Here is a 27,809-nt window from a genome sequence, read left to right on the forward strand (position 1 = left end):
TTCTACTTTTCTAAGAGTTTCTGTATCTTTCCATAAAAGTTTTCTGTCCTATTACACTCAACAAAGTTGCTACTTTAATTTCATACAGTATGCTGTTTGCAACCAGGTAATATTGAAATCTCTCTTCTCAGGAGCTCCAAACCTCCGCAGTCTCATCAAATGGTTCCATAGCACTAATGTTTCTCGCCATTACAGTGACCTGTTCGTAAGTTGTAATAAATTCTTTTTACATTTCCTCCCCTTTAATTTCTTTTCTTGGTTGGACTGTGGTTCAATGATGTTGAAGTGGTTTCCTGAAAATTGATCAGTGACTCAAGGTCCAGATCTGAATTGTTTCTTCTCACTATTTTTACTCGTTTCCAGCTTTACCTTCGCTGTTAGGTTTTCGTTATTCTGCTCTTGCTTTACAGGAGAAACAAAGGATGAAAAGGTTGCCACACCATAGGTTTCTTAACCAGATCGTCAGACTTTATTAGAGAGGCGATGCTTGCTCACAGTCCAAGGTGGAAGGGAGGGAAATCACCCAAATGCTTCTGACGATGGTATCACGTAATCATGTGACACATTACACAAAGATGCATAATATACAATACATAACAGTTTGCCATGCCATAGTCAACTGAAATCATGCAGGCAGTCAAATGTGCAGGCCTGCAGAACACTAGGATCCAGTGGTTGGATTGCAAGCATGATCTGGCAGCTCCCTTGGTCAATTTCTGTTACCTGCACAGGATTACCAGATTCACTGAATTTGATTTCACAACATGCCACAGTAGGGTTTGAACGTTTAGGTTTGCCACTCTGTATCTTCCAGGAAGGAAAATCAGCTGCATTGTTCTCCACAATAACTGGATTGCACCTATCTGTTGCTGAACAGACCTGTACCTAGTGCCATATATGTGGTCTGACCAGAGTGTGGGATTCTACAACTTTAGCGTGACTTCTTTGAACTTGAGTTCAGTACAATTTGCTGATATAGCTCTTTTTTTCATTTCTTGCCTCACATTATTCAGACATAGTGAGTGATGTACCCAAGTTTCTTTCAGATTTCCCCTTGTCCAGTTCTTTCCAATTGATCAGAGACATTTTAAGATTTTAGTTTTCAGCTTTGGAAAATTGATTACACTGAATGCAATACTGGGTTTATAGTCCATGCAAGCTAATCGCCATTGACATCACTACAGGGCAATATTGAGGTGTAAAAGGAGCACTTCTCCCAATCCTGTGAGCTTCCTGCCCAAAGAGCAATATGAAAGTGTCCAATGTAAGTTGAATCTTGCCAGTCTTGTATTTGGATTTGTTTATTGTCATGTGTATTGAGATACAGTGAAAAGTATTTTTCTGTGAGCAGCTCAAACAGATCATTTAGTACATGAAAATAAAAGAAAAGAAAAAGAAAATTCATAAAATGGCAACACAAGGTCCACAATGTAAATACATAGGCACCAGCATCGGTTAAAACATACAGGAGTGTAGAATTAATCAGGTAATTCCATAAAAGGGCCGTTAGGAGTCTGGTAGCAGCGGGGAAGAAGCTGTTTTTGAATCTGCTCATGCGTGTTCTCAGACTTTTGTATCTCCTGCCCGATGGAAGAAGTTGGAAGAGTGAGTAAGCCGGGTGGGAGAGGTCTTTGATTATGTTGCCTACTTTCCCCAGGCAGCGGGAGGTGTAGATAAGTCAATGGATGGGAGGTAGATTCATGTGATGGACTGGGCTGTGTTCATGACTCTCTGCAGTTTTTTGCGGTCTTGGGCCGAGCAGTTGCCATACCAGGCTGTGATGCAGCCAGATAGGCTGCTTTCTATCATGAGCAGAGTATAAATTGGACGAAACCAAAATAAAATGTCGTGCATTTTGGAATGCCAGAAATCTTAGCAACAAAATGGGAGAGCTAGAATACTTCAGGATATCATAGGCATCAAAAGGACATGGTTCAACAATGACACAAGTGAATAGACATGCAGGAACATGGAATACCTTGCAGAATAACGAGGCAACATGATAATGTGCAGCACCCTGAGCAATTCAGAATTTGTCCCCAATGGTGATTAATGTTCTGGGTGCTGCTAAGATGCAATGGATACCTTGTATATTGTGATGCAAGAATGAGGGAAAGGAAACTAACTATGGGACTCTGCAAGTCAAGTGGAGGGATTGGGCCAGGGATATTTGAGCCAAGTAAAGGAAGCACGCACAGGAACAGATTAAATGTTAAGAATATCTTCAATCTATCAATCATTAATGAATGTGCTTGGCTTGAAAACATCTGGCATTCAGATGGGACTTTGGACCGGCCCTCGCGGGTAGATATTAAAATTCAAGACACTCTTTGAAGAAGAACAGGAGAATTCTGCTTGCAGTGTCCTGGCTAGTATTCATCCCTCAACCAAGATCACTGAAATAAATCCCAGATGATTTCACTGTTTCTTATCAGGTATTTGTATTGTGAAGCGCTACGAAGATGGTAGCACATGGAAGCCCATATGTATTATAATAATAATAATCTTTATTAGTGTCACAAGTAGGCTTACATTAACACTGCAATGAAGTTATTGTGAAAAGCCCCTAGTCGCCACACTCCGGTGCCTGTTCGGGTACACAGAGGGAGAATTCAGAATGTCCAATTCACCTAACAAGCACGTCTTTCGGGACTTGTGGGAGGAAATCAGAGCACCCGGAGGAAACCCACGCAGACACAGGGCAAACATGCAGACTCTGCACAGACTGTAACCCAAGCGGGGATCGAACCTGGGACTCTGGCGCTGTGAAGCAACAGAGCTAACCACTGTGCTACCATATCAGTTGAAACCCATGAACTGGTATTTCCAAGGAGGAAATCAGAAAATTGCACCATGGATGGCGATAAAGAGATCCTACAGAATTGGCAGCATTTTCCAGCCCCACCCGCCACTGGGATCATCCGGTCCTGCCGAAAGTCAATGGACTTTTGACTAGGCAGCAGAAACCCCTGCGGCAGGTCCCACCACGACGGGGCTGGAAAATCCCAGCCATTACATCTGAAAAGAAAGGGCTGTTTCAGCCAATAGTTATGTACTAAGCAAATAACAGTCACAAAGATTCTTCAAGAAGTAAATGACAGGCAGTGAGATATGTCTTCCAAGCTATTCTGAAGATCTTGCAGAACACGAGAAAGAAGATTTCCAGAGCCCCTGTGATTTTTTTTTTCATGTTTAATTTTCTACAATTTTAGGTCAAATATCAACGAAATGTGGGTGGAGGTTGAGTATCCTGGTGTTGGTGTTCACTCACTGGAGGACCAATGACAAAGGAGATTCAAATGGGGCAGACCTCAGATGCATTACAATCAGTGTTACAACGTTAGCAAGAAATATACTGTGCACTACAGGAAAATATCAGAACCACGATACTGTGTTCAAAGGGCTTTGTACTTTCTGCTGCATAAATTCTAGCACGCTAGTCAATGAGGGATTGTGTTATGGTCACCATATGGTCTGCTTGTTAGAGTATCACTGCAGGCACTGTAAAACCTCCCAGCAGATCGAAGGCAACTCAATGCCTTCACAGTAGAAGACATGAGTAATATCCCAACAATTCCGGAGAGTCAGGGGGCAGAGTTGAATATGGTAGCCATCACAAAGGAGAAAGTGCTAGAGAAACTAAGAGGTCTAAAAATTGATAAATCTCCGGGCCCAGATGGACTACATCCTAGAGTTCTAAAGGAGATAGCTGAAGAAATAGTGGAGGCGTTAGTTATGATCTTTCAAAAGTCACTGGAGTCAGGGAAAGTCCCAGAGGATTGGAAAATCGCTGTTGTAACCCCCCTGTTCAAGAAGGGAACAAGGAAAAAGATGGAAAATTATAGGCCAATTAGCCTAACCTCGGTTGTTGGCAAGATTCTAGAATCCATTGTTAAGGATGAGATTTCTAAATTCTTGGAAGTGCAGGGTCAGATTAGGACAAGTCAGCATGGATTTAGTAAGGGGAGGTCGTGCCTGACAAACCTGTTAGAGTTCTTTGAATAGATAACAAATAGGTTAGACCAAGGAGAGCCAATGGATGTTATCTATCTTGACTTCCAAAAGGCCTTTGATAAGGTGACTCACGGGAGACTGCTGAGTAAAATAAGGGCCCATGGTATTCGAGGCAAGGTACTAACATGGATTGACGATTGGCTGTCAGGCAGAAGGCAGAGAGTTGGGATAAAAGGTTCTTTTTCGGAATGGCAACCGGTGACGAGTGGTGTCCCGCAGGGTTCAGTGTTGGGGCCACAGCTGTTCTCTTTATATATTAACGATCTAGATGACGGGACTGGGGGCATTCTGGCTAAGTTTGCCGATGATACAAAGATAGGTGGAGGGGCAGGTAGTATGGAGGAGGTGGGGAGGCTGCAGAAAGATTTAGACAGTTTAGGAGAGTGGTCCACGAAATGGCTGATGAAATTCAACGTGGGCAAGTGCGAGGTCTTGCACTTTGGAAAAAAGAATAGAGGCACGGACTATTATTCTAAACGGTGACAAAATTCATAATGCTGAAGTGCAAAGGGACTTGGGAGTCCTAGTCCAGGATTCTCTAAAGGTAAACTTGCAGGTTGAGTCCGTAATTAAGAAAGCAAATGCAATGTTGTCATTCATCTCAAGAGGCTTGGAATATAAAAGCAGGGATGTACTTCTGAAGCTTTATAAAGCATTAGTTAGGCCCCATTTAGAATACTGTGAGCAATTTTGGGCCCCACACCTCAGGAAGGACATACTGGCACTGGAGCGGGTCCAGCGGAGGTTCACACGGATGATCCCAGGAATGGTAGGCCTAACATACGATGAACGTCTGAGGATCCTGGGATTATATTCATTGGAGTTTAGGAGGTTGAGGGGAGATCTAATAGAAACTTACAAGATAATGAATGGCTTAGATAGGGTGGATGTAGGGAAGTTGTTTCCATTAGCAGGGGAGACTACGACCCGGGGGCACAGCCTTAGAATAAAAGGGAGTCACTTTAGAACAGAGATGAGGAGAAATTTCTTCAGCCAGAGAGTGGTGGGTCTGTGGAATTCATTGCCACAGAGGGCGGTGGAGGCCGGGACGTTGAGTGTCTTTAAGACAGAAGTTGATAAATTCTTGATTTCTCGAGGAATTAAGCGCTATGGAGAGAGAGCGGGTAAATGGAGTTGAAATCAGCCATGATTGAATGGCGGAGTGGACTCGATGGGCCGAATGGCCTTACTTCCGCTCCTATGTCTTATGGTCTTATGGTCTTAATGCAAAACAAATATTAAAAACAGTTGAACACGTAAATCTAACTACAAATGTTCTTTTTCTCACCCCAGATTTCCTCCATATATACATGTACGAAGTTTGGATTTAAAATCTTGGAAACAAGGAGGCAACTGTGCAGTCTCGCATGCAATGTCTTTATAGCCTCGGGCTTTCTGAGGATGTGCAAAACAGGGTTGGGCCAGACTTATCTTCAAAGATGTGTGTGTCTGTGTAATGAATTTTGCCGTTGTCGGGATTTGTAATGATATTTTATAAGCCTCAACTGGAAAGCAAATGTTTTTCATACCTCATAAACATTGCTTCAATGACCTGCCGGTTCGCTGAGTGTGTGGAAAACTGACGTGGTGCTGCCATCCTCAGAAGCAATTTGGAAGGAATCATAACATTTTAGAGCCATGGTGACTTTTGCGGCCACAGGAGATGTAGTTGTTCCAATCCTCACTCCAACAAGAAAAAGGTAAGTAGCCAAGTCCATTGTGAAATTCCCGAAATGCTCTAAGGCCACGTGTTCCTTCACTTCCTTGGCTCTCCTATCCCCAGTCAATGGTCTTTCCTACCTTCCTTGCGACTGCCGGAAGATCTTGCCAATAGCGAATGGCGAACCAGCTAGGCCACAGAAAGACATGCCACGGCAAGCCAGAAATTCCCAGCTACTGGGCCCTCATGAGGGACTGAAAACGTTTCATTTTCGAAGATCAACCCTCTGAACTCCTTCAAAACCACTCCAACTCAGACTGTCTCAATGACTGCACTCCTGCCAGGGTTTCAATCTCATCTCCCGAGACTTTGTTCCACTGGATTTCTGAGTCTGCACTCCGGCCTCCATTTACTAGTTCAATTTCAGCTCTTTAATAGTTGACTAGCTTCACTTTGCTGGAACTACACCTGGATTTCATTTAGCCCAAATCTTCCTAGCTACAAGTTGTCAATGGCTCGTCGAGGTTTTTCTGCGCTGTAATCCTTCCCGGCATGGAGCTAATTATCTTTTGCAATCTTTGCAGCCACCCCCCTCCGCCCCCCAAAAAACTTCTCCTCAGCCTTACCTGCACAGAATCAGCTAACAACAATACTTTTACCGCCTGGAACCTACTAACAGCAGCACCTTTTCCCCTGCCACAGAACACGCTCTTACTCGGCAAACACAGAGATAAATTGAGATGCTAAAACATTCTTACACTCCGTCAATTCCATTATGACGTAGCCTTCCAGAGCTCAATGAATGCATTTAAATTAATTGCAGCTTAAACTCCCAAAACAAGGCCATTGCCTTGGCTGAATTTCTTTGCAAGCAGTGGAGCACCTTGTCTTCAATTCTTCAACTAATAAGCCCATCTGCTTTATGATCTTACTTTCCTAGCCGTTAACTTAGGTCAACATGGCCCCAACATTTTAAATCTTCACGCTGCTTTAGTTGCATTTATCCCATTTTCGACAGTTAATCTATAATCTTTCCAGAATGATAATTTACCTCTAAAATATTACACTGTATGATGAACTCGGTATTTATAACACCGGAAATTCCCAATATGATGATCACGGAATCCAGTGAACCCACTTTGTAAAGGTATCTTACAGATCAGGGGCAAGATTCTCCGACCTCCCGCCGGGTCGGAGAATCGCCGGGGGCTGGCGTGAATCCCACCCCCGCCGGTTACCGAATTTTCCGGCACCGGATATTTGGCGGGGGCGGGAATCGCGCCGCGCCGGTTAGCGAGCCCCCCGCTGCGATTCTCTGGCCCGGATGGGCCGAAGTCCCACTGCTAGGATGCCTGTCCCGCCGGCGTGGATTAAACCACTCTCTTACCGGCGGGACAAGGCGGCACGGGCGGGCTCCGGGGTCCTGGGGGGGGGGGCGCGGGGCAATCTGGCCCCGGGGGGTGCCCCCATGGTGGCCTGGCCTGCGATCGGGGCCCACCGATCCACGGGCGGGCCTGTGCCGTGGGGGCACTCTTTTCCTTCCGCCTTCGCCATGGTCCCCACCATGGCGGAGGCGGAAGAGACTCCCTCCACAGCGTATGCGTGGGGATGCCGTGAGCGGCCGCTAACGCTCCCGCGCATGCGCAGCCCGGCAATGTCATTTCTGCGCCAGCTGGCGAGGCGGAAATCAGTCCGGCGCGGGCCTAGCCCCTCAAGTTAGGGCTGGGCCCCCCAAGATGCGGAGGATTCCGCACCTTTGGGGTGGCGCGATGCCCGACTGATTTGCGCCGTTTTTGGCGCCGGTCGGCCGACATCGCGCCGATACCGGAGAATTTTGCCCCAGCACTTAAAGTGCCTGAGAAGCCCAAAATTCCAAACCAGAAATTTCCCTTCGTGGTGGTGAGAATCCGTTTCAACATGGTTCACAAATGCTGTTTACTAACGGGTACCATCATGATTTGTTCAGCAGGCCAAATGAAGTGGCATTTCAAACATACACGGACACCATTTTTCCAAAAGGGTCCTAATGCAGGCCGGTGCAGACTCGATGGGCTGAATGGCCTTCTGCACTGTAAATTCTATGAATGCATCAGGGAAACCTCTCAACTGCCTAAACTAATTCTGTTGCATAGTGCTGTTCCTGGATGGAACATCACAGTACAGAAGAAATTTTAAACGAAATGACCAACCCGCAGTGCATTCTTTACCGTGCTAGTGTGACAAAAATGTTCCACGTACTAAAATAGTAAAACAATTGATAAAGAAAGATATTTAGACCTTTGCTGAAGCTTGTCATATCAATAGAAAGTGTCCCCAGTGTGTAAAGGAAACAATTGAGTTCAACTAACTTCTATCCAAATATTTGAATTATTTTGCTAACAATTTAACTTTCTGATGGTAGATTATTTTTAAATCCCCGCTCATCAGGTCATTTGTGAAAAAGAATAAAGGAATGTTGAAGAGGGACTCAAGACCTACAAAGCTTGAAGTTAATGAAATCACAAGCCAATATCCATGAACAGTCAGGTGGATGGGCAGCACCATTTTAACTCCCAATATTAACAGGGGAGAGATTAAAATGTAAGCAGATCATATGGAGTTAATTGTTTATCATTGAACAAAATATGAACTAAATGGAAAACCTCTCCTGCTCCAATTGCCTCCAAGTCAGGAATTCTGCTACATACAACAGTCTAAACTATCACTGGCTGAACAAGGAATGCTGGAAAACATATTAAGCTCCTGCCATTCTGCTGACTTTTTGAGGCCCCAATATAATTCTTACAGGTGTTTCAATACACCCAGTAATCTACTACCATTGATGTGAGGTAGTCACACTGAACTCAGTAACCACTCTCACCCTCCTTTTCTCAAAGAATCATTGACAAATCAACCACTACAGTGCATTACACATCCTCATCATCCTAAGCCCTCCATCACTGTAACACAACAAATGCTCATCCAAACAAAGCTAATTTAGGCATTATACAGGAAACTCAAGACATGATAGGCAACTTCTAATCCAATGCACAAAGCAGAGACATTCACGAGAGAAATAAATAATCTGAGAACCCTTCAACTAACATTAGTCACACATAAGAAATCGACCAAAACATTTCTAACATATTGTGTAGGTGTTGGCGTACACTTTCCAGTAATATAATGGGCCATCTTTCATCATTTATAATATATCTGGATCTCGATATAAGGTCAAGAAAATCTGCATCTCCTCACGCAATCAGATTGAAAAATCATTCATGATCCATAGTTTCTGACCCACGAAACATGGATTAGAATATTGAAATAATCACCAAACCAAATACAGAAACAAAAGAAAGTTTGAAATATAAGAGAGAAAGAAAACAGGCAGAAAAGAAAAGTAAAAATATAGGGGGGAGTTTTTAACCCCCATTTTCAGTGGATGGAAAAGCCAGAGGGTGCAGAGAATCCAACGGGAGTCCCATGAAATGACAGGTACTCCATTACCATATATTTGAATGTCTTTAGTGGACTTCCCTCCTGTATAATCCCCCACATAAGGATTTACGCCCCCCACACACACACACCCCTGCCGGCATCGCGTCACGTCAGCGGGGTTTACAATAGGTCCTGACAGACAGGAAACTGGCGAACGATCCCTGCCAGGGCCATACAGTTAAGTACAGCCGTCAAAGTGGGAGAGGGCCATGCCTGGGCAGTGCCCTGACACTGCCCCAAAGGGCCATGATGCAGTGCGGATTCTGTTGACTGACGTTGTGAGAACCCATCCCAGGATTTCTTTTCAGGGTGTCTCAAAATTCAGCAGGAAAAACTGGCAATGCGGCCAGCTTTTCACACCCCAGTTGACACTCTGGGGGGGAAAAAAAGAGAAAATTCCATCGATAGAATTAAATCTCCAACAGTAATTAAAATCTGAAAGAATAAGACTCCACACTTATTGAATGTGGGGTGGGATTCTCTCATCCCGCGACAGAGTGTCCACGCCATTGGAAATGGCATCACGTTTTACCATGGCGTGAAAGGGCCGCTCCCAGGACTAATTCTGGCCTCTATAGGGGGCCAGCACGGCGCTGAAGTAGTTCACGCCGCTCCAGCTGCCGATTGCGGCATGAACTGGCCGCCGCGGGATCCGCACATGCGCAGTTGTGCCGGCGCCAACGCGTGCATGCGCAGTGGCTTCCTTCAACGCGCCGGCCCTGACGCAACATGGCACAGGACTACAGGGGCTGGCGCGTAGGAAAGGAGTCCCCCAGCCAAAGTGGCCGGCCCACCAATCGGTGGGCACCGATCGCGGGCCAGGCTGCATCAGAGGCCCCCCCTGGGGTCGGAGCCCCCCTCCCCCTCCCACAGACCACCACCCGAACCTTCCACGCTGAGTTCCCACCAGCTGAGAGCAGGTGTGGACAGGACTCAGCGTTTCTACGGCAGCCGCTCGGCCCCTCCTGGCCCGAGAATTGGCGGGCAGGCTACGTAGAGCGGCCCGCGACCGGCGCCGCGCCAACCACGCCGGCGCCAATGGCGCTGATTCTCTGCTCTGCGGAGAATCGCATGCCGGAGTCGGGGCAGCATGGCCCGATCACGGGGATTCTCCGGCCCGGCCCAGGGCTGAGAGAATCCCGCCCTTGATTTCCAATGCCAGAGAGGTTGTTGGCAATAATTAATTATTGCAAATGTCTTTAAAAGGTTACTTAGACTGGAATGAACAGCTGTAACCTTTTTGCCGGATTTTATCCTTGCCTACATCATAACAGGAATCTCACACGGTCAATACATTTGGTGAGATGGTATTTTTGTGCAGGTCACAGAGGAGTGGCACATCTCAAAAAACTACTTCTGGATTTTCATACGGAAATGCATATCATCAACAATTGGTGCCAGGTTTGTGCATAAATAGCATTGAATGATGATTGCACTGTTTCTTTCATGGCACAATCCGGGGTGTTAACCTTTCCCATAATCTTATCTGCATCATGTACATTTTTCTATCAGAACTGTTTTGTGTATGTACAAAACATTTGAGGGTCCATGTCATCTGGTCCATTGTGATGAGGCATTATTTGTTAACACAATAAATCGCTTTCCGATAATGTAAAGTCAAGTCATCATTAAAGCAAGGAAACTGCAGAACAGAAGTTCACACCACGGTAAATTTTACAACTCTTGTTGTGTAAAGGTAAAGATAAAGTCCCCATATTCCCAGATGACCATAGGCTGCTCTGCCCTTTGAGGGGGAGAGCTGACTAGTGGTGATTGAACCTGAGGTCACCACACCTCAGGCGAGGGACAAGGTTGTGTAGGGGCCTTTGTGAAAAGCCTCAGTCGATACGGGAATTGAACCCACGCTGCTGCCCTTGCTCTGCATCACAAACCAGCTGTCGAGCCAAGTCTGTTAAACCGGTATCTCTTAGCAAACTAACACGCCTGACATCAATCCATTATGAGGATGAAGTTTCACCCCAGTATTGAGCTGTGACTCAGGTGGTAACACTGTCACCAGAGTCAGAAGGTTTTTGGTTCAAGTCCCAGCCCAGGACAGAAGCCTAAAACTGAAAAAGTGCCAGCAGAAACTGAGTATTGCACTATCAGGTGTGGCATCATTTGGATCAGACATTATACTCAGGCCATGCCTGCCCTCTCGGGTGGATGTAAAAGATTAAATATTTCAATGAAATGGAAGGAAGTTTTGCCCAGTGTGCAGGTCAATATTTATTCCTCAATCCACATCACAAAAGTAACCTATCTGGACATGATCTTACTGCTTTTGGTGGGAGTTTGCTGTGGATCCTACATTACCATAGTGACTGCACTTCAAAAGTACTTGATTAGCCATGGAGTATTTTGGTACCTGAGGTCATGAAAGGGACCATATAAATACAGGTTTTTCTTTCTCTTTTTTTTTAAACGTTTGTCAGAACTAAGTCAAATGACAGAAAGCTGTGACGGAAAAATTCACCACAGCTACAAGAAAGTTAACTGAGCCAAATATGATGTGATTGGCACACAAGTCTAAACCTATCTGCATCTACACTTCAACTGATTTGAATTCTAATGAGAAGTTTTCCTGAACCTTAGTAATCCACACCACACAAAGGTGTACATCACTAGACTGCAGAAAAGCTGTTTGTGATGGGTTTATAGAACCTCTGAGAATTTATGACAATGCAGTGGATGCATCAGTGGAGACTTTCTTTGTGTAGCCATGACCGTCTCAAGGTTATCCTTTGCACCGACATATTATTATGGGCATGTAATTTTTTTTCCAAAGCTCGGCCTGTTAATAGATAGAATACTTACATAGAATCATAGAATTCCTACAGTGCAGAAGGAGGCCATTCGGCCCATCAGGTCTGCACCTACCCTCTGAAAGAGCACCCTATCTCGCCCCCCCCCCCCCACTCTATCCTCATAACCCCACCCATCGTACACATTTTTGGGCACTAAGGGGCAATTTAGCTCGTTCAATACACCTAACCTGCATATTTGTGGACTAGATTTGTAAGATCAGGCAAATTCCTGAGTTAAAAGAAAACAACAATGAGCAGCAACTTTAAAATTGCTGATTTAAACATCTGTGCTCCTTGGAAGGGTGTAACCAAATTTACAGCAACTCTACATCGAGGTTTTCAAATCAAACGCTTCGCCCGCACCCACTTGGAAAGCATGTTTTTAAAAAATTTGTCACAGTTCATTGAGGAGGTGGATTGGATCGCAACACTGCCAGTTATACATTTTATAAAGCCAGAGTCAAATGATAAATATGAATATGATACATAATTGAACCACCACTGCGGGTTTCTGCATGACAAAGTAGAATCATGCTGTCATTAATTATTCTGCGTGAAAGAAAGTACGCACAAAGCTCGGAAAGCTGCAGGTTTAATGAGTATTACTGCCTCATACGACAGTTTTCAATTCCTGCAAAATGTTTCCATAAAAGCCCCAACTGTATCTCTGTGAAATGAATGAAAAATGAAATGAAAATCGCTTATTGTCACAAGTAGACTTCAATGAAGTTACTGTGAAAAGCCCCTAGTCGCCACATTCCGGCACCTGTTCAGGGAGGCTGTTACGGGAATTGAACCGTGCTGCTGGCCTGTATTGGTCTGCTTTCAAAGCCAGTGATTTAGCCCTGTGCTAAACAGTCATGCTATAACCTCTGCAGTCAACATTTTCATTTTTAAAAACTATTTTATCTTTTTAGTTAAGATTAAGAAAAGTGATGGTTCTCCTCAACGGTGGCAATTTAAAAATGGTGAGAGACATGGATAGAATGGATAGCCAGAGACTTTTCCCCAGGGCGGAAATGGCTGTCAGGAGGGGACATAATTTTAAGGTGATTGGGGGAAGGTATAGGGGAGATGTCAGAGGTAGGTTCTTTACACAGAGAGTGGTGGGTGCGTGGAATGCACTGCCAGCAGAGGTGGTGGAGTCAGAGTCATCAGGGACATTTAAGCGATTCTTGGACAGGCACATGGACAGCAGTAAATTGAAGGGGTGTAGGTTAGGTTGATCTTAATTAGGATAAGTGGTCAGCACAACATCGTAGGCCAAAGGACCAGTACTGTGCTGTACTGTTATATGTTCTATGTTCTATGTATTAAGAACAGGTATTCATTTCAATTACAAAGCAGAGAGCTTGTCAGTCAATGGAAGGGAACAATTAGTTAGATTTTTTTCAAGTGTAGATTTTTTCAAGTCTCCAACAAGCTGGAGCAATATAAATCACAGTAGAAAAGATGACAGCACAGGCTGACAGGGCATTGTGATGCTTTTTCGTTGAATTAGGGTGCTTTCTCCATTGAAACGCGCCGTGATGCATGTCAATACAAGGGCCAACTTTCCTTTAAAAGACGGACCCCTATGATGAGGACTACATTAGAAACACATGTACATAACAATATAATCCCTGTTGTGACCTCTGCAGGTATGAAAACACTTTACACTTAGCTGTCAGAATGTTCCAGACTCCTAAGCAGACTGTTCATTTTCTCCACAAGCTTCTTTTAATGGATTTCAAAAAGCCCGCACCACTGGACCGAAATTGTGTGCAGAAGGAAATCCAATTTTTTGCCCCCCATTTTTAGTGGGGAATCTGACCTCAGCAGGAGCAAGTATGCATTTGTACATGAGGCATTCCCAACTTGCAATAAGACCAGGGGAAAATAGCAAGGGGTTGTGAATGCAGATGAAAATCGTATTTTCTCTAAAGAAAATGAAGTGTGGCCATTCATGCACTGAAACACGTCAAGGCAACCAGACAAAAAGTCAGCCCATAATTGTCTTCTACAGTAATCATTCCCCCTCATTAAATAGTCCACTGCACTGGTCAATTTTTTCAAGAACTAACTTAACATATGTAAAAATGGATGATCTGTTTCACTGCTCATTCTGTGCAGTACCTGTACAGGTTGGAGGGTCAGGTTGCCAGAAGAATCTGTTGTCCACCTGCACGCACATGATTTTAGCAGTTCCTTGCAACTGATAACCTGGGTCACATTGGAAAGTCACTGTATCTCCAGGTTCTCTGCTGTCCCCACTTCTGGTGCCATTCTGAGGAACTCCAGGATCATTGCACATAGTGGCTGTCGAAGCTGCATGAAGAAAAGATACATGGTTTTAATGAAACAAACAGTATCTTGCTGGTCTTTCTTCTGTCTCTCCTATATGCTACTCTCTCCCCACCAGAATATAGTTAACTCTTAACTGCCCTCTAAAATGACTTTGTAAGGCACACGGTAATGTGTTGCAGTTCATTCAGGAAGTCCGAGTCATTATGGCGGAATGCACTTTCTTTACACAGTGCTATGGGCGGTAATGATAGGGTCTACAACTTTCTTTCCCTCGCAAGGCTGACCAAGAATGTCTCCGACTTTTACCATCTTACATTGGCATGTTATGGTAGGATTTGGAGGTGGATACTCAACCTGTTTATCCGTGTTATGATCTTCCTCAGCTTAGAAGTCCTGGGATGGGAATCTAACCCAGGGCTTTTGGGTCTGGGGAAAGTATGCTATAAGACCTGTGCTATAAGACCTCTCTCTAAGGTACACAGGATGCAGGTAATTTTGAATGAGCAGGTCGGTGAAAGCACATACTCATCAGATAATCTGCCTAATTCTGCTTCCATTAATTTAAATGGAAGAGATATTGGGTGGATATCTTTATTTATATGCTCATAACCACCCAGTTTTCCAATATTCAGCATAACACACCCAAGCAAACAAGTGACTGGCACAGACCCCTAGAACTCGCTCTCCCCATTTTTGTTCCACACTCTACTTTCGCCCAAACAGGTTGAACATTGATCTTTCAATTTTATCCTAAACTATATGAGAGCAGTTAAAGAAATGGCTGTAGCTTTGGGATAATTCCAGGAATGCCCTACAGGAACTGAAAGAAACAGAAGTTGTTAACCAGAAAAGCTTTATTGTTACTCGTCTAGTTTGAAGGTAAGCCCGACTCAAAGATCTCCACATTAAGAAGAAAATTGACAACTTAAGAATTATGGTAACTATTACTTAGACTTTCATGCTCTTTCAAAAGAAAACATAGGTTTTCACTTTGAATAAGGAATTATTTGAAACTAATAAAAGATTGTCAGTCATATTAAACACAGTGATTTATTTTGACTAATACAGGACCTTACCCTAAACCAAACCTCAAAAATTATTTTAAATTGCTGCACTTGTATGATAATAATTCTTATTATTGTCACAAGTAGGCTTACATTAACACTGCAATGAAGTTATTGTGAAAAGCACCTAGTCACCACACTCCAGCACCTGTTAGGGTACACAGAGGGTGAATTCAGAATGTCCCAATTACCTAACAGCACGTATTTTGGTACTTATGGGAGGAAACTGGAGCACCCGGAGGAAACCCACACAGACATGGGGAAAACGTGCAGACTCCGCACAGACAGTGACCCAAGCCGTGAATCGAACCTGGGACCCTGGGACTGTGAAGCAACAGTGCTAACCACTGTGCTACCATGCCGCCCAATTATATTGCAGAACTGTTGCATTAAGTATTTCGGTCATGCAATTACAAATATCTGTGATGCAGAAACATATTTACGTTTGTCATAACTTTTAAACAATGATTCACCATAATCAGTTCAATTACCTGTATGGGGTTGGCATGTCCCCTTCACCCTGTCAGAGCCAAAAATATCCAAGCATTTGGCAGCGTAAGCTTTGATGAACAGGCCAACATGTTTTCATGGTGCATCTTTTAGTGGTGCTGCAGGTAAATTCACGCAGAATTTACTTTAGCTCTCAGCTGTGTCCCTCAATGCAGCCGTTATTGCCACAATCCAATGAGGTAAGTGATATATCCTAATTCTTTGATATTTTTCCTGCTTTGTCAATTATATAATGCAGGAAGCCCTAATTTTATTTTTAATGGGGCTTTGGGAGGGTGAAGCACCATTTGAAGTATCACATGTTATTTCCTTTGTAGGAACTGTTAACATTTGAGGTTCTTTAAGCAGAATTTTATCACTCAAGTGACTTGACGGGAACCTCCAGCAAAAGACTTGAAGTGAAAACGTGGCATTTTGTATTTGCTACCCTGTTGAGTTATTGGAATGAGGTGGGGTTGAGCAGGTGGGGAGGGTGGAGCAGTTAGCTCAGCAGGCTAGACGGCTAGCATATGGGTCAGGTTAATGCTAACAGTGTGGACTTTGATTCCTGTACCAGCTTAGGCGGACTTGTTTCTCACCTCCTTGTCCTACCAGGAATAAATTTTAAAAATCACGGCTCTTCCCAGTGGTGCAGTGAATACGCTGCCTTCGGGAAGAGAATTCAAGAAGAAGATATTGAATTATCTGATCATAGTGATTGGACTACATGTAGGATACATCGTACATTGCTTCCCAAAGTGGAGCTAAGAAATATCAGTTCCACTTTACACAAACAATTGACAGAATTTATTTACGATTGGACAATTCATGGAAGCGAAGGCACAAACAAAATACAAAACCGCACAACCAGCAATTCATAATATATACACCAAGTCAAAGATTTTATTCAATCTTCGCTTCTTTCAGAAACCACTTGAGCTGACAGAATCTCTTGTAGTGAAATATAAGTGGTTGTTTTGTGAATTCTTTGTACCCTTAAAGTATATTGGCCAAAAGCCAGAGCTGGAAACAAACTGCCAGCCCTGGGCTCTTTATTCATCTGGTCTCCTTTGATGTTGGAGCAATCTCTCTGAAGATCTGTCTTTATCTGACAACTTAGTTACAAAACATGCACAAGTGTAACAAGGTAGTTGGTTGATACATTGAAATGTGCCCACAACCATCCCAGAAGATTAATCCATCACCAATGTTTCTGGAAGCTCAGCATCATAAATTTGTAGATGCAAACAACATTCTTATTGAGCAGCCAATCTTAAACGCCTAATGAACAAATCATCAGCTATGCCTCACTACTCGGGATAAATTGTTAATTTTCAGGCGGAATTGTTAATTATAGGAACACAGGGTTGCGTGTTTGGATCTCTTTGCATCACAACCAGTGTATTGAATATAGCTTTGCAAAATCCTTTTAGCTAAACAAGTTCAAATTGCTGATATGTCAATAATAGCACTTCACAAGTCACACAAGATAACTTGACTAAGCATATGGTAACAACAATTTTAAAAAGTTGAAGACCATGGGGGACATATGCTTGACATCAGTTCCAGTGAATTACAGGCAGGAAATCAGGCGAGAGACTCAATACACCAGAGGCGGAATTTTTCCAATTTATTGCAGAGTTCACAGGGAGCAGGAAAAGCAGCGTTGAAGCCGCTGGCGCTAATGGCAGCTTTCTCCGCCATATTGCTCACAACTTGGAAAAAATAAGTTGAAAGAGTCCTGCCATTTTTTAAAGATTGGGATGCCATTTTTAAAGGCTGCTGTGATACAAGCAGCACGGTAGCATTGTGGATAGCACAATTGCTTCACAGCTCCAGGGTCCCAGGTTCGATTCCGGCTAGAGTCAATGTCTGTGCGGAGTCTGCACATCCTCCCCGTGTGTGCGTGGGTTTCCTCCGGGTGCTCCGGTTTCCTCCCACAGTCCAAAGATGTGCAGGTTAGGTGGATTGGCCATGATAAATTGCCCTTAGTGTCCAAAATTGCCCTTAGTGATGGGGGGGTTACTGGGTTATGGGGATAGGGTGGAGGTGTTGACCCTGGGTAGGGTGCTCTTTCCAAGAGCTGATGCAGACTCGATGGGACGAATGGCCTCCTTCTGCACTGTAAATTCTATGATAAGAAAGTAAAAGTAGAACACTGCCCGGGGGAAGTACAAGGGGGCAGAGCCATGGGGCAGTACCCATGCAGTGCAGGGGGCAGCACCAAGGTACTGCCTGGGCGTGACCTTCTCTCCCCCAGGCGATTCATTAACGTGAGCTCCTCCAATAGGTCTTTCCATCAGGTGCACACCATGGGAGACCAGTGGCAATTCAGCCTCACATCAACGTGAATGGATATTGTAGCGGGAGGAGGAATATCAGACATAGAGGCCTGATAATTATATTTTTCCAATGGGATTCCCAACGATTAAACATTGGGAATCCCATTACGTCATGGGCGGAGGGGGTCACAATAACTCTAGGACTTCCTGTTAATATATAATGCAATTTTGGCCTCTCACGAGATTTTAAGCTCCCGTCACCATTCATGAATGATTTAAATGGGAACGAAAACTCCCGGCTCAGCTCTCCAATTCTGCTGGTGCGTGATGTGCACTTCTGGCCACCAAACACACAGCTGCAGTAGTTACCTGCCTGAAACAAATGGGAGCACAGCAATGCAGTGGATAATGCCTGATCTCATTTTCCACCCTTAACGTGAAGTAAGTGCTCTGTTAAAGCCAAGAACATGCTTCAGTTGCCTGAGCCCCAAGCTGTGGAATTAACATACATACAAATACATAAATTAGGGCCTGGAGTAGGCCACCCAGTCCTTCGAGCCTGCTCCACCTTTCAGTAACCTCACTGCTTATCTGACTGTAACCTCAACTCCACATTCCCACCTACCCCAGATAACCTTTCACCCACTTGCTTATCAAGAATCTATCTACTACTGCCTTAAAAATATTCACAGGCTCTGTTGCCACTGCCTTGAGGAGGAGAGTTCTGAAGACTCATTACCTTCACATAGGAAAAAATTCTCCTCATCGTCATCTGAAATAGGTGACCCATTACTTTTAATAATTGACCCCTAGTTCTAGATTCTTCCTCAAGAAGAAACATCCTCTTCACATCCACGATCAGATCTTATATGTTTTAATCTAGTTGCCCCTTACACTTCTCAACTCCAGTAAATACGCACCTAGTCTGTCCAACCAATCAAAAACAAGCCACTCATTCCAGATATTAATCTAGTAAACATTCTCTGAACTGCTTCCTGCGCATTTACATCCTTCCTTAATTAAGGAGACCAATAATGCCCTGTGGAACTGATTCATAAACTCTCTAGTTTTTTATTCAATTGCCCTCGCAATAAAAATTAATATTCTGTTATATTCCTAATTACTTGCATAGAACCGAGAACTATAGAATCCCTACAGTGCATAAGGAGGCTATTCAACCCATTGAGTCTGCACTGACCCTCCGAAAGAGTGCTCAATCTAGGCCCACTCCCCTGCCCCTATTTTTGCAATGCCATCCAACCAATCTTTGGAAATTAAGAGGAATTTAACATGTCCAATCCACCGAACCTGTTCATCGTTGGACTGTGGGAGGAAACCGGAGCACATGGAGGAAATCCACACAGGTGGACAGGTTAAAGTGCAAACTACACTCCAGGTCAGAAATGAACCTGGGTCTCTGGCGCTGTGAGGCACTGTGCCACCCGTACCAGTACACTAGTCTTTTGTGATTCATGCACTAGGACACCCAGATCCCTCTACATCTCAGAGCTCTGCAATCTCTAACCTTTTAGACAATATGCTTTTTTATTCTTCCTTCCAAAACGGAAATTTCACATTTTCCAACAATATACTCCATTTGCCAGATCTTTGTCCACTCACTTAGCCTATTCATATATTTTTGTAGCTTTCTTATGTCCTCCACAACTTTCCGACATATCTGCATGTCATCAGAAAATCAGTCCTTACACCTCTCTGTCTCGTGTTCTTTCTTTAAGAAACTACTTCAAACCTACCTCTTTGACCAAGCTTTAAGTCATGTGACCTAATATATCCCTGTATGGCTCGGTATCATACTTTGGGTACAGCCTTCCAGCCCTTCCCACCGGCAGGATCTTCCAGTCCTATTGAGGTCACACCACCATGGGTTCCCTGGCGACAGGACGGGAGAGCCACGCAAAATGCCACGGACTCGACAGCACCAGAAGATCCCGTCGACAACCAATGGCAGCTTGCCTCCAGGTTGTTGTAAAACCCACTGCAAGGGGGGAGGGAGTCTAGAAAATTCTGGCCTTTGCCTTGTAATATTTCAGGGCATTTCTTTTACCTTTAAGGCTAAATGTAAGTAGTTGCTTTTGTAGATTAAAATACATTCACAGAAATTGTGTTAAACATTGTCAAACTATACGTTAGGTTAAAGGATCTTTAAATAAGCAGGTAACAACTTGGTGCTTCTCTTCTGTAGACCACTACTACAAATTGTTGGAGTTAACTACAGAGGTGGAAGCAATTTAGTTGTTGACAGGAGGATGACTCGCCAGATATCATGGTCCATGGTGATATCAATTATATCAGTGGAAAGAGGGATGCAGGGCGGTTTTGGTTAGCTAGAATGCACAGACCCTCAAAGGTAGTAATCTCCGGATTACTCCCAGTGCTCCACGTTTGTGAGTATAGAAATAGGAGGATCGGGCAGATAGAGGTGTAGCTGGAGAAAAGGTAGCGGAAGGAGAGCTTTACATGTCTGGGACATTGGGAGTAGTTCTGGGTGAATCAATAGGGCAATAATTGTGGGGGATTTTAACTACCTAATATTAATTGAAATAAATTCAGTGTCAAAGCTACAGAGGGCACAGAATTCTTGAAATACATTCAGGAGAGCTTTCATAGTCAGTGTAGCAAGCCCAACAAGAGAAGCGTCAGATCAGGTATTTAGTTACAGGGAATGAAGCTGGGCAGGTGGAAGAAAGGAATATGAGGAAAAGTAGTCGTCGTCATTCAGTTAGGTTTACCATATTTATGAAAAATGATGGATGCGGAGTAAAAGTTTTGGGTTCTCAATTTTTACTAAGCTGACATGTGGGGCGTCATTCTCCGCCGGTGGGAGTCTCCGTTTTGCCGGGGGTTTCCCGACGGCGTGGGGCTGCCCCACAATGGGAAACCCCATTGACCGGCCGGTGTTACGGAGACTCCCGCCGGCCGGTCGGGGCAGAAATGTGGCGGGGCGGGATGGAAAATTTTGCCCGTGATTTGGAAGACGAGACTAGAAACAGCTACTTGAAAGTAAACCAGTGCCGGCAGAGTGGGAGGCATTGGAGAGGAGCTGAAGAGGGTTCAGAATAAACATGTTCCCACCAAGCAATCTGCAGCCCCCTAGATGCCGAGGAGTGTACTGTTCAAACAAGACAGAAAAGAGAGCTTTATGTCTGATACCGAGAGCTTAATTCTGCAGAAAACCAAGTGGAGTATAGAAAGATAGCCTGTGTGTGAACATAGAAGGTATGGGCATGCTTCTTATTGAAGACTTTTCATCTGTCTTCACAAAAACAGGGTCTGGTGGTTTTGTAGACATTGCATTTCGGGATGAGACGTGTGAAATATTGGATGTGATAAACATAGTAATAGAGCAAATAAAAGAGGTATATCATCTTTGAAAGTGATGGGCAGGGATGTAATATATTCCAGCCTGTTAACAGAAGCATGGGAAGAAATAGTGGAGGCTCTGGGGATCATTTTCCAATTCTCTCTGGTTACGAGTGTGGTGCCAGAGGAACTGCCATTTAGAAATGAGAAGGGAAGAGAAAGAATAATTGTGGGTGGTGGACAAAATATTGGATAAAATTCTGAGATTCTAAATCATCATTTAGAAGGGAAAGATTGATCAAGAAAAGTCAGCATGTATTTGTAAAGGAAAGGTCATGTCTGACTGACTTGATTGAATTTAATGAAGATGTAATAAAGAGGGTCGACGAGGATAGTCCATTTGATGTAATCTACATGGATTTATCAAGGCTTTTGATAAGGTACCATGTGGAAAACAAGTCAGAAAAGTACATGTTTATGGGGTTCAAGGCAAGTGACAGATTGGATCCAAATTAGTTCCGTGGCAGGAAACAAACAGCAATGGTTGAGAAGTGTTTTTGCGACTGGAAGGTTAATTCTCGTGAGATTTTGCAGGGCTTATTAATAAGACCATTGTCTTTTTTGGAATATAGCAGTTCTTTAGATGCAAGTAAAGGTAGCATGATTAAACAGTTTGCAGATGATACGAAAATTGGTCAGGTGGTTGATAGTGAGGAAAAAAAGCTGTAGACTGTGAGGATATATTAATAGCCTCTCAAGTGTCACAGAATCACAAAATGCTACAGTGAAGAGGCCCTTCAGCCCAACTGAGCCTGCACTGACGCATGAAAGGCCCAGACCTGCCCACCTAATCCCTCTTGCCATGAATTACAACTCTTTGAAAAGTCAGCCCGACTCCATGAAACCTGCAGAGGAATAGGACATGCCTATCTCTACAATGGAGCAGAACAAGTAAGGAGTGCAGGATGTGGGCTGGTGGCCGGAGCTGGTTGACACTCTTGAACGCCATTCCTGAAAATCAGAAACCCTAGGAATAGGGTCAGGAATCGGATACCGGCCATTGTTTTTAAATGGACCCCTAGTCATTCCAGCTCAACTAAAATCCAGGCCCATAAGTCAGATTCTGATGAAGATGTTCTTTTCATGAACATCTTCTTTTCTTGGGGCCCAGTATTAATTAATGAAATATCTCAGTTAAGACAGAAAGGAAAATACAAATGCATATCTACATCAGCCCGCCTACTCTTAAAATGAGTATTTGAAAAAAATGGACAAGGCTTTACCCTCATTAGTCATGATTCATACCAGATGAAATTGTACCTTCAGACAAATCATCTTTAAAAAGAGTTTTTCTGGAGTTGCACAAAGCCTATTTGCATTTCTAAAGAAGAATTCTGGCCACCAGATAGACTGTGAATCCAAGGGCAAAGGCAAATGTTTGTGACTCCTAATATCCAATGTGATGTCAATGGCTCGACCGTTACCTGCTCTAAAACACAATGAGTTTCAACCAAGGGCCTTGTTAGTCAACCTGAAACCACACTATCACATGACCAAGATATGAACAGTCTGAACTCCTTCAATTAATAAGATGTTGGATCTCAGCCACTGGTTGACCTCTGAAGAGAACAGTAACTCCAGGTAGTAACCTGTGTCGGTCTACTCAAACAGGTAGCAGCAGAAACTCTGTCCAGATATCGTCACTTGTCCCTCATCTACACTATGAACTACTGGAACATTGGAACTGGTACCTTCAAGACTAATTCAACTCTACCTGCCTTCTCCCTTCTTGGAAATCTCACTTCTGGAAAGACAGATCACCCTGTGAGTCAACCAACTTATTCACTGACTGAACACTCAACTAAACTTTGATTCTGGACTTACAATAAAACATTAAATTGGATTTTTATTGTTGTCTCGCACCCCTTTATTCCCTTAATCATGGACACGATAGCACTGTAGGTAGCACTGTTGCTTCACAACGCCAGGGTTCCAGGTTCAATTTCCGGCTTGGGTCACTGTCTGTGCGGAGTCTGCACCTTCACCCTGTGTCTGCGTGCGTTTCCTCCCACAAGTCCCGAAAAAGACATGCTTGTTAGGTGAATTGAACATTCTCAATTCTCCCTCAGTGTACCAGAACAGGTGCCTGAGTGTGGCAACTGGGGGATTTTCACAGTAACTTCAGTGTTAATGTAAGTCTACCTGTGATACTAATAAAGATTATTATTATTATATTGCGATGGCAAACGTCCTGTCCCATGTTTTATGCGTGGCTGAAATAAACCAGCCAACTTTATCTTATCTCAAGTTTGTTGTGCAGGTTATTAAGAGAGGGTTGGGACATGCCAAATGTAAGGGTTGAGAAAGACATGCTATCACTTATAAAGGGGGAAATCAAAAATCAAATGCACCTTTCAGTTTATGGAAGGATGGTGAGAGGAGAAATCAGGGATGTTGAAATTAACCCCTGCTTATAAGACCATAAGGCATAGGAGCAGATGTAGGCTATTCGGCCCATTGAGTCTGCTCCACCATTCAAAGAGATCGTGGCTGATCTGATATAATCTTCAACTCCACTGTCTCACCTTGCTCCCATTACCTTTGATTCCCTGACTGATTAAAATTCTGTCCATCTCAGCCTTGAAAATACTTAAATACCCAGTCTCGACAGTCCTCTGCGATAAATGCCACAGGTTCAATCCCCTCTGAGAGAAGAAGTTCCTCCTCATCTCAGAGGCAACTCTTTGATCTGAGATTATGCCCTCTGGTCCTGGGCTCCCCCACAAGGGGAAGCAACCTCCCAGCATGTATCCTGTCTAGCCTCCTAAGAATCCTTTATGTCTCAATAAGGTCGCCTCTCATTCTTCTGAACGCCAAAGAGTACAGGCCCAACCTAGTTAACCTCTCCTCAAAGAAAATTCCTCCGTACTTGGGATCAACCTAATGAACCTTCTAGAAATGGCCTCCAATGCCAGTATATATTTCCTCAGCTAAGGGTGATACAGTGGTTTTCACTGCTGCCTCATAGCGCCAGGGACCCAGGTTCAATTCCGAACTTGGGTGACTGTCTGTGTGGAGGTTGCACGCTCTCCCTGTGGGATTCATGGTCAATCCATGAATCTCTGCATGGATTTCCTCCAGGTTCTCCAGTTTCTTCCCACAGTTCAAAGATGTGCAGGTTAGGTGGATTGACCATGATCAATGTGCAGGATTACAGGAATACGGCATGGGAGTAGGCCCAGGTCTTTCAGAGGAACAGGGCAGACTCGATGGGTTGAGTGACCTCCTCCTGCACTGCAGGGATTCTATGGCTGATATGAATAAGGGGATCAAAACTGTTCACATGATCCCAGATACGGTCTAATGAGTGCCTTGTATAGTTTTAGCAGGATTTTCCCTATGTGTATACTTCATTCCATTTGGAATAAAGGCTAACATTCCATTTTCCTTCCCAATGGTTTTTTAAAATAAATTTAGAGTACCCAATTCATTTTTTCCAATTAAGGGGCAATTTAGCATGGCCAATCCACCTACCCTGCACATCTTTGGGTTGTGGGGGCGGAACCCCCGCAAACATGGGGAGAATGTGCAAACTCCACACGAACAGTGACCCAGAGCCAGTATCGAACCTGGGACCTCGGCGCCCTGAGGCAGCAGTGCTAACCACTATGCCACCGTGCTGCCCGTTCCTTCCCAATGTTGAAATAAAGACCAACATTCCGTTTGCCATCTCAATCACCTGCTGAACTTGCATGCTAGCTTTTTGTGATTTATGCACGAGGACCTCCAAAACCCTGCGCTGCAGCCTTTCTCCAATTAAATAATATAATATTCAGCTCTTTAACCTCCCTACCAACGTGCGTAACGTTTGCATTTTCCTACATTATCTTCCATCTGCCAAGATTTTGCTCACTCACCAAATTTGTCGATATCCCTCTGCAGTCTCTTTGGGCGGGATTCTCCGACCCCCCGCCGGGTCGGAGAATCGCCGGGGGATGGCGTGAATCTTGCCCCCGCCGGCTGCCAAATTCTCCGGCACCGGGGATTTGGCGGGGGCAGGAATCACGCCGCGCCTGTCGGCGGCCGCTAGCAGCGGCCCCCCCCCCCCGGCGATTCTCCGGCCTGCGATGGGCCGAGCGGCCGACCGTTTTTGTCCGGTCCCGCCGGCGTAAATTAGAGTAGGTACTTACCGACGGGACCTGGCTGCATGGGCGGCCTCCGGGGTCCTCGGGGGGGATCTGGCCCCGGGGGGTGCCCCCACAGTGGCCTGGCCTGCAATCGGGGCCCACCGATCCGCGGGCGGGCTTGTGCCGTTGAGGCACTCTATTCCTCCGCATCGGCCGCTGTAACAGTCCGCCATGGCTGACACAGAGATGAACCCCTGCTGCGCAGGCGCTGGGATGACACCTGCCCATGCTGGCGCTCCCGCGCATGCGCCAACTCGCGCCAGCTGGCGGAGGCCCTTCGACGCCGGTTGGCATGGCGCCAAGCCCATTCCACGCTGGCCGGCACGGCCCCGACGCCGGAGTGGTTCATGCCACTCCGCGGCGCGGGACCGCCCGCCCCGCCAGGTAGGGGAGAATCCCACAGTTTGTGTCACCCTCGCCACTTGCCTTCCCACTTATTTTTGTGTCACCTGCAAACTTGGCAATAGTGCGTTCACTTCCTCTTCCAAGTAATTAACATATATTGTAAATAATTGTGACCCCCCAACAAGCTGCCATCATGAAAATGCCCTTCTTATCCCAACTCTCTGTCTTCTATCATTTAGCCAATCCTTTATCCATGCTAATATGCTACCCCCAGCACTTGGGCTCTTATCTTATTAAGTAGCCTTTTGAGGGGTACCTTATCGAGGCCTCTCCTAACGGTAACATAAAATAAATGCTTTCATGATGTGGGCTGTGTTGGGGATGGAGTGCTTAAAATGCAAATGAAGATTGCAAAGTGTGAGCAGTAGAACAAAAACTTCAATCACTCTATTGTACATTGCACCTCAGGTTGGTATAACACTTGTTAACATACTTTTGTTATTGAAAGATCCAACCACAATAGTTGGTCACTGTCATGTTGCACTTTAAATATAGAAACTGTAACACTACCCACACTCAGTAGCTTCTTTCATCTTAAATTAATTGTTTAATTTTAGACGACTCGCATTTGATGCAATTATTATCGATCTAATAGTGGCCTTCTCATCCCAATTATTATCGATCTAATAGTCGCCTTCTCGTCCCACCTCTGCACCATCAACTCAAGAGTGTAGTTAGAATTGTTTAGAAATTCAATTGCATCCAAAATCAGTCATGCCTGAATTTATTTATGTTTGCACATGGAGACCGGCAACTAATGACGGCAGTATATTGTAACATGCAGCCACCACTTATTGGTTGATAGTCGTGAGACTTCAGGGAAGCTACATGTGAAAACATTGCTACAAGAGGTCCAGAGAAGGCACATACAATCTCTGATAGAGCTTTGGAGGCTCTGGTGCAGATGCTGGACAGGAGGACAAAAATTCTATTCTCTTCAGAGGGCAGAAAGACCTCCAGGCAACAATACCATTGACATTGAGTGGTGTCTGAGGAGAACACTGCCAGATGCTTCTCCCCCTGGGTATTGTTCCAATGCCAGAATGAAATTAGATGACCCCCTCACCAGAGTTGCCAAGACAAGACTCTTACTTTATACATGCATTACCTCCTTTTCACACCAACAGACACAACACTCTCCTTGCCTCCATCCATTCACACTCCAGCAATTCACTGCGCAACTCTCCTCATCCATTTTATTTTATTCACACACCTTGCACCTCCTACCCACACCTCATATCTTGCACGCACCATCTGCACCATTTGAGCATGGCAGCTACAATCTCAAAACATTTTACAAGGATGTTATGAACACACTCCCTTTTTTCTAGCCAGTCATGCACAATATGAGGTTGTGATTGGAGGCCAGGTTTACCTGCCCCAACTGAAGGGAGCAGTGCTGCTCAGCATGTTGGGAGCCAATCATAGCTATGGAATTCATGTAAAATTCAAGAAGAGATTGTGTAGAGTCTATTTATTCCTTCTTTGCTTTTTTTAAACATATCTCACTCAACACATTCTGGATGACAAACTGCACCCGGCTCTGCTCTCTGTGAACGGTACAAGCTAATCTTGTCCCTCTCTTTGTTGCTTCAATGGAAGGTAAAATTGTGTGGCTGTAAAACAGGCCTTCAGTTTGCTGCTGGACATGTTAAATTTATTCTCCTAGATCCACAAATTCCTCCACTTCCCATGAGTTCCATCACACTTAAGGGGCTGGATTCTCAGACGGCTGAAGTCAGAATCGGGAAATGCGATTGGGCTTAGAATCGGTTTTGATGGCAAAATTGTGGCAGGTGTCGGTTTCACGACAAATC

The 27,809-nt window shown here is 44.5% G+C and overlaps 1 protein-coding gene across 1 annotated transcript in view; it reads right to left on the bottom strand.

Annotated features, from left to right (window-relative positions):
- Positions 1–27,809, bottom strand: part of LOC140410474 (CUB and sushi domain-containing protein 1-like) — a 3,392,839-nt gene that overhangs the window by 628,219 nt on the left and 2,736,811 nt on the right. The window contains exon 27 of the mRNA XM_072498599.1: positions 14,074–14,265. Coding sequence (XP_072354700.1) covers positions 14,074–14,265 — 192 coding nt within the window. The remainder of the gene's footprint in view (positions 1–14,073; positions 14,266–27,809) is intronic.

This window comes from Scyliorhinus torazame, chromosome 4 (assembly GCF_047496885.1).
Source record: "Scyliorhinus torazame isolate Kashiwa2021f chromosome 4, sScyTor2.1, whole genome shotgun sequence".
NCBI classification, from domain to species: domain Eukaryota; kingdom Metazoa; phylum Chordata; class Chondrichthyes; order Carcharhiniformes; family Scyliorhinidae; genus Scyliorhinus; species Scyliorhinus torazame.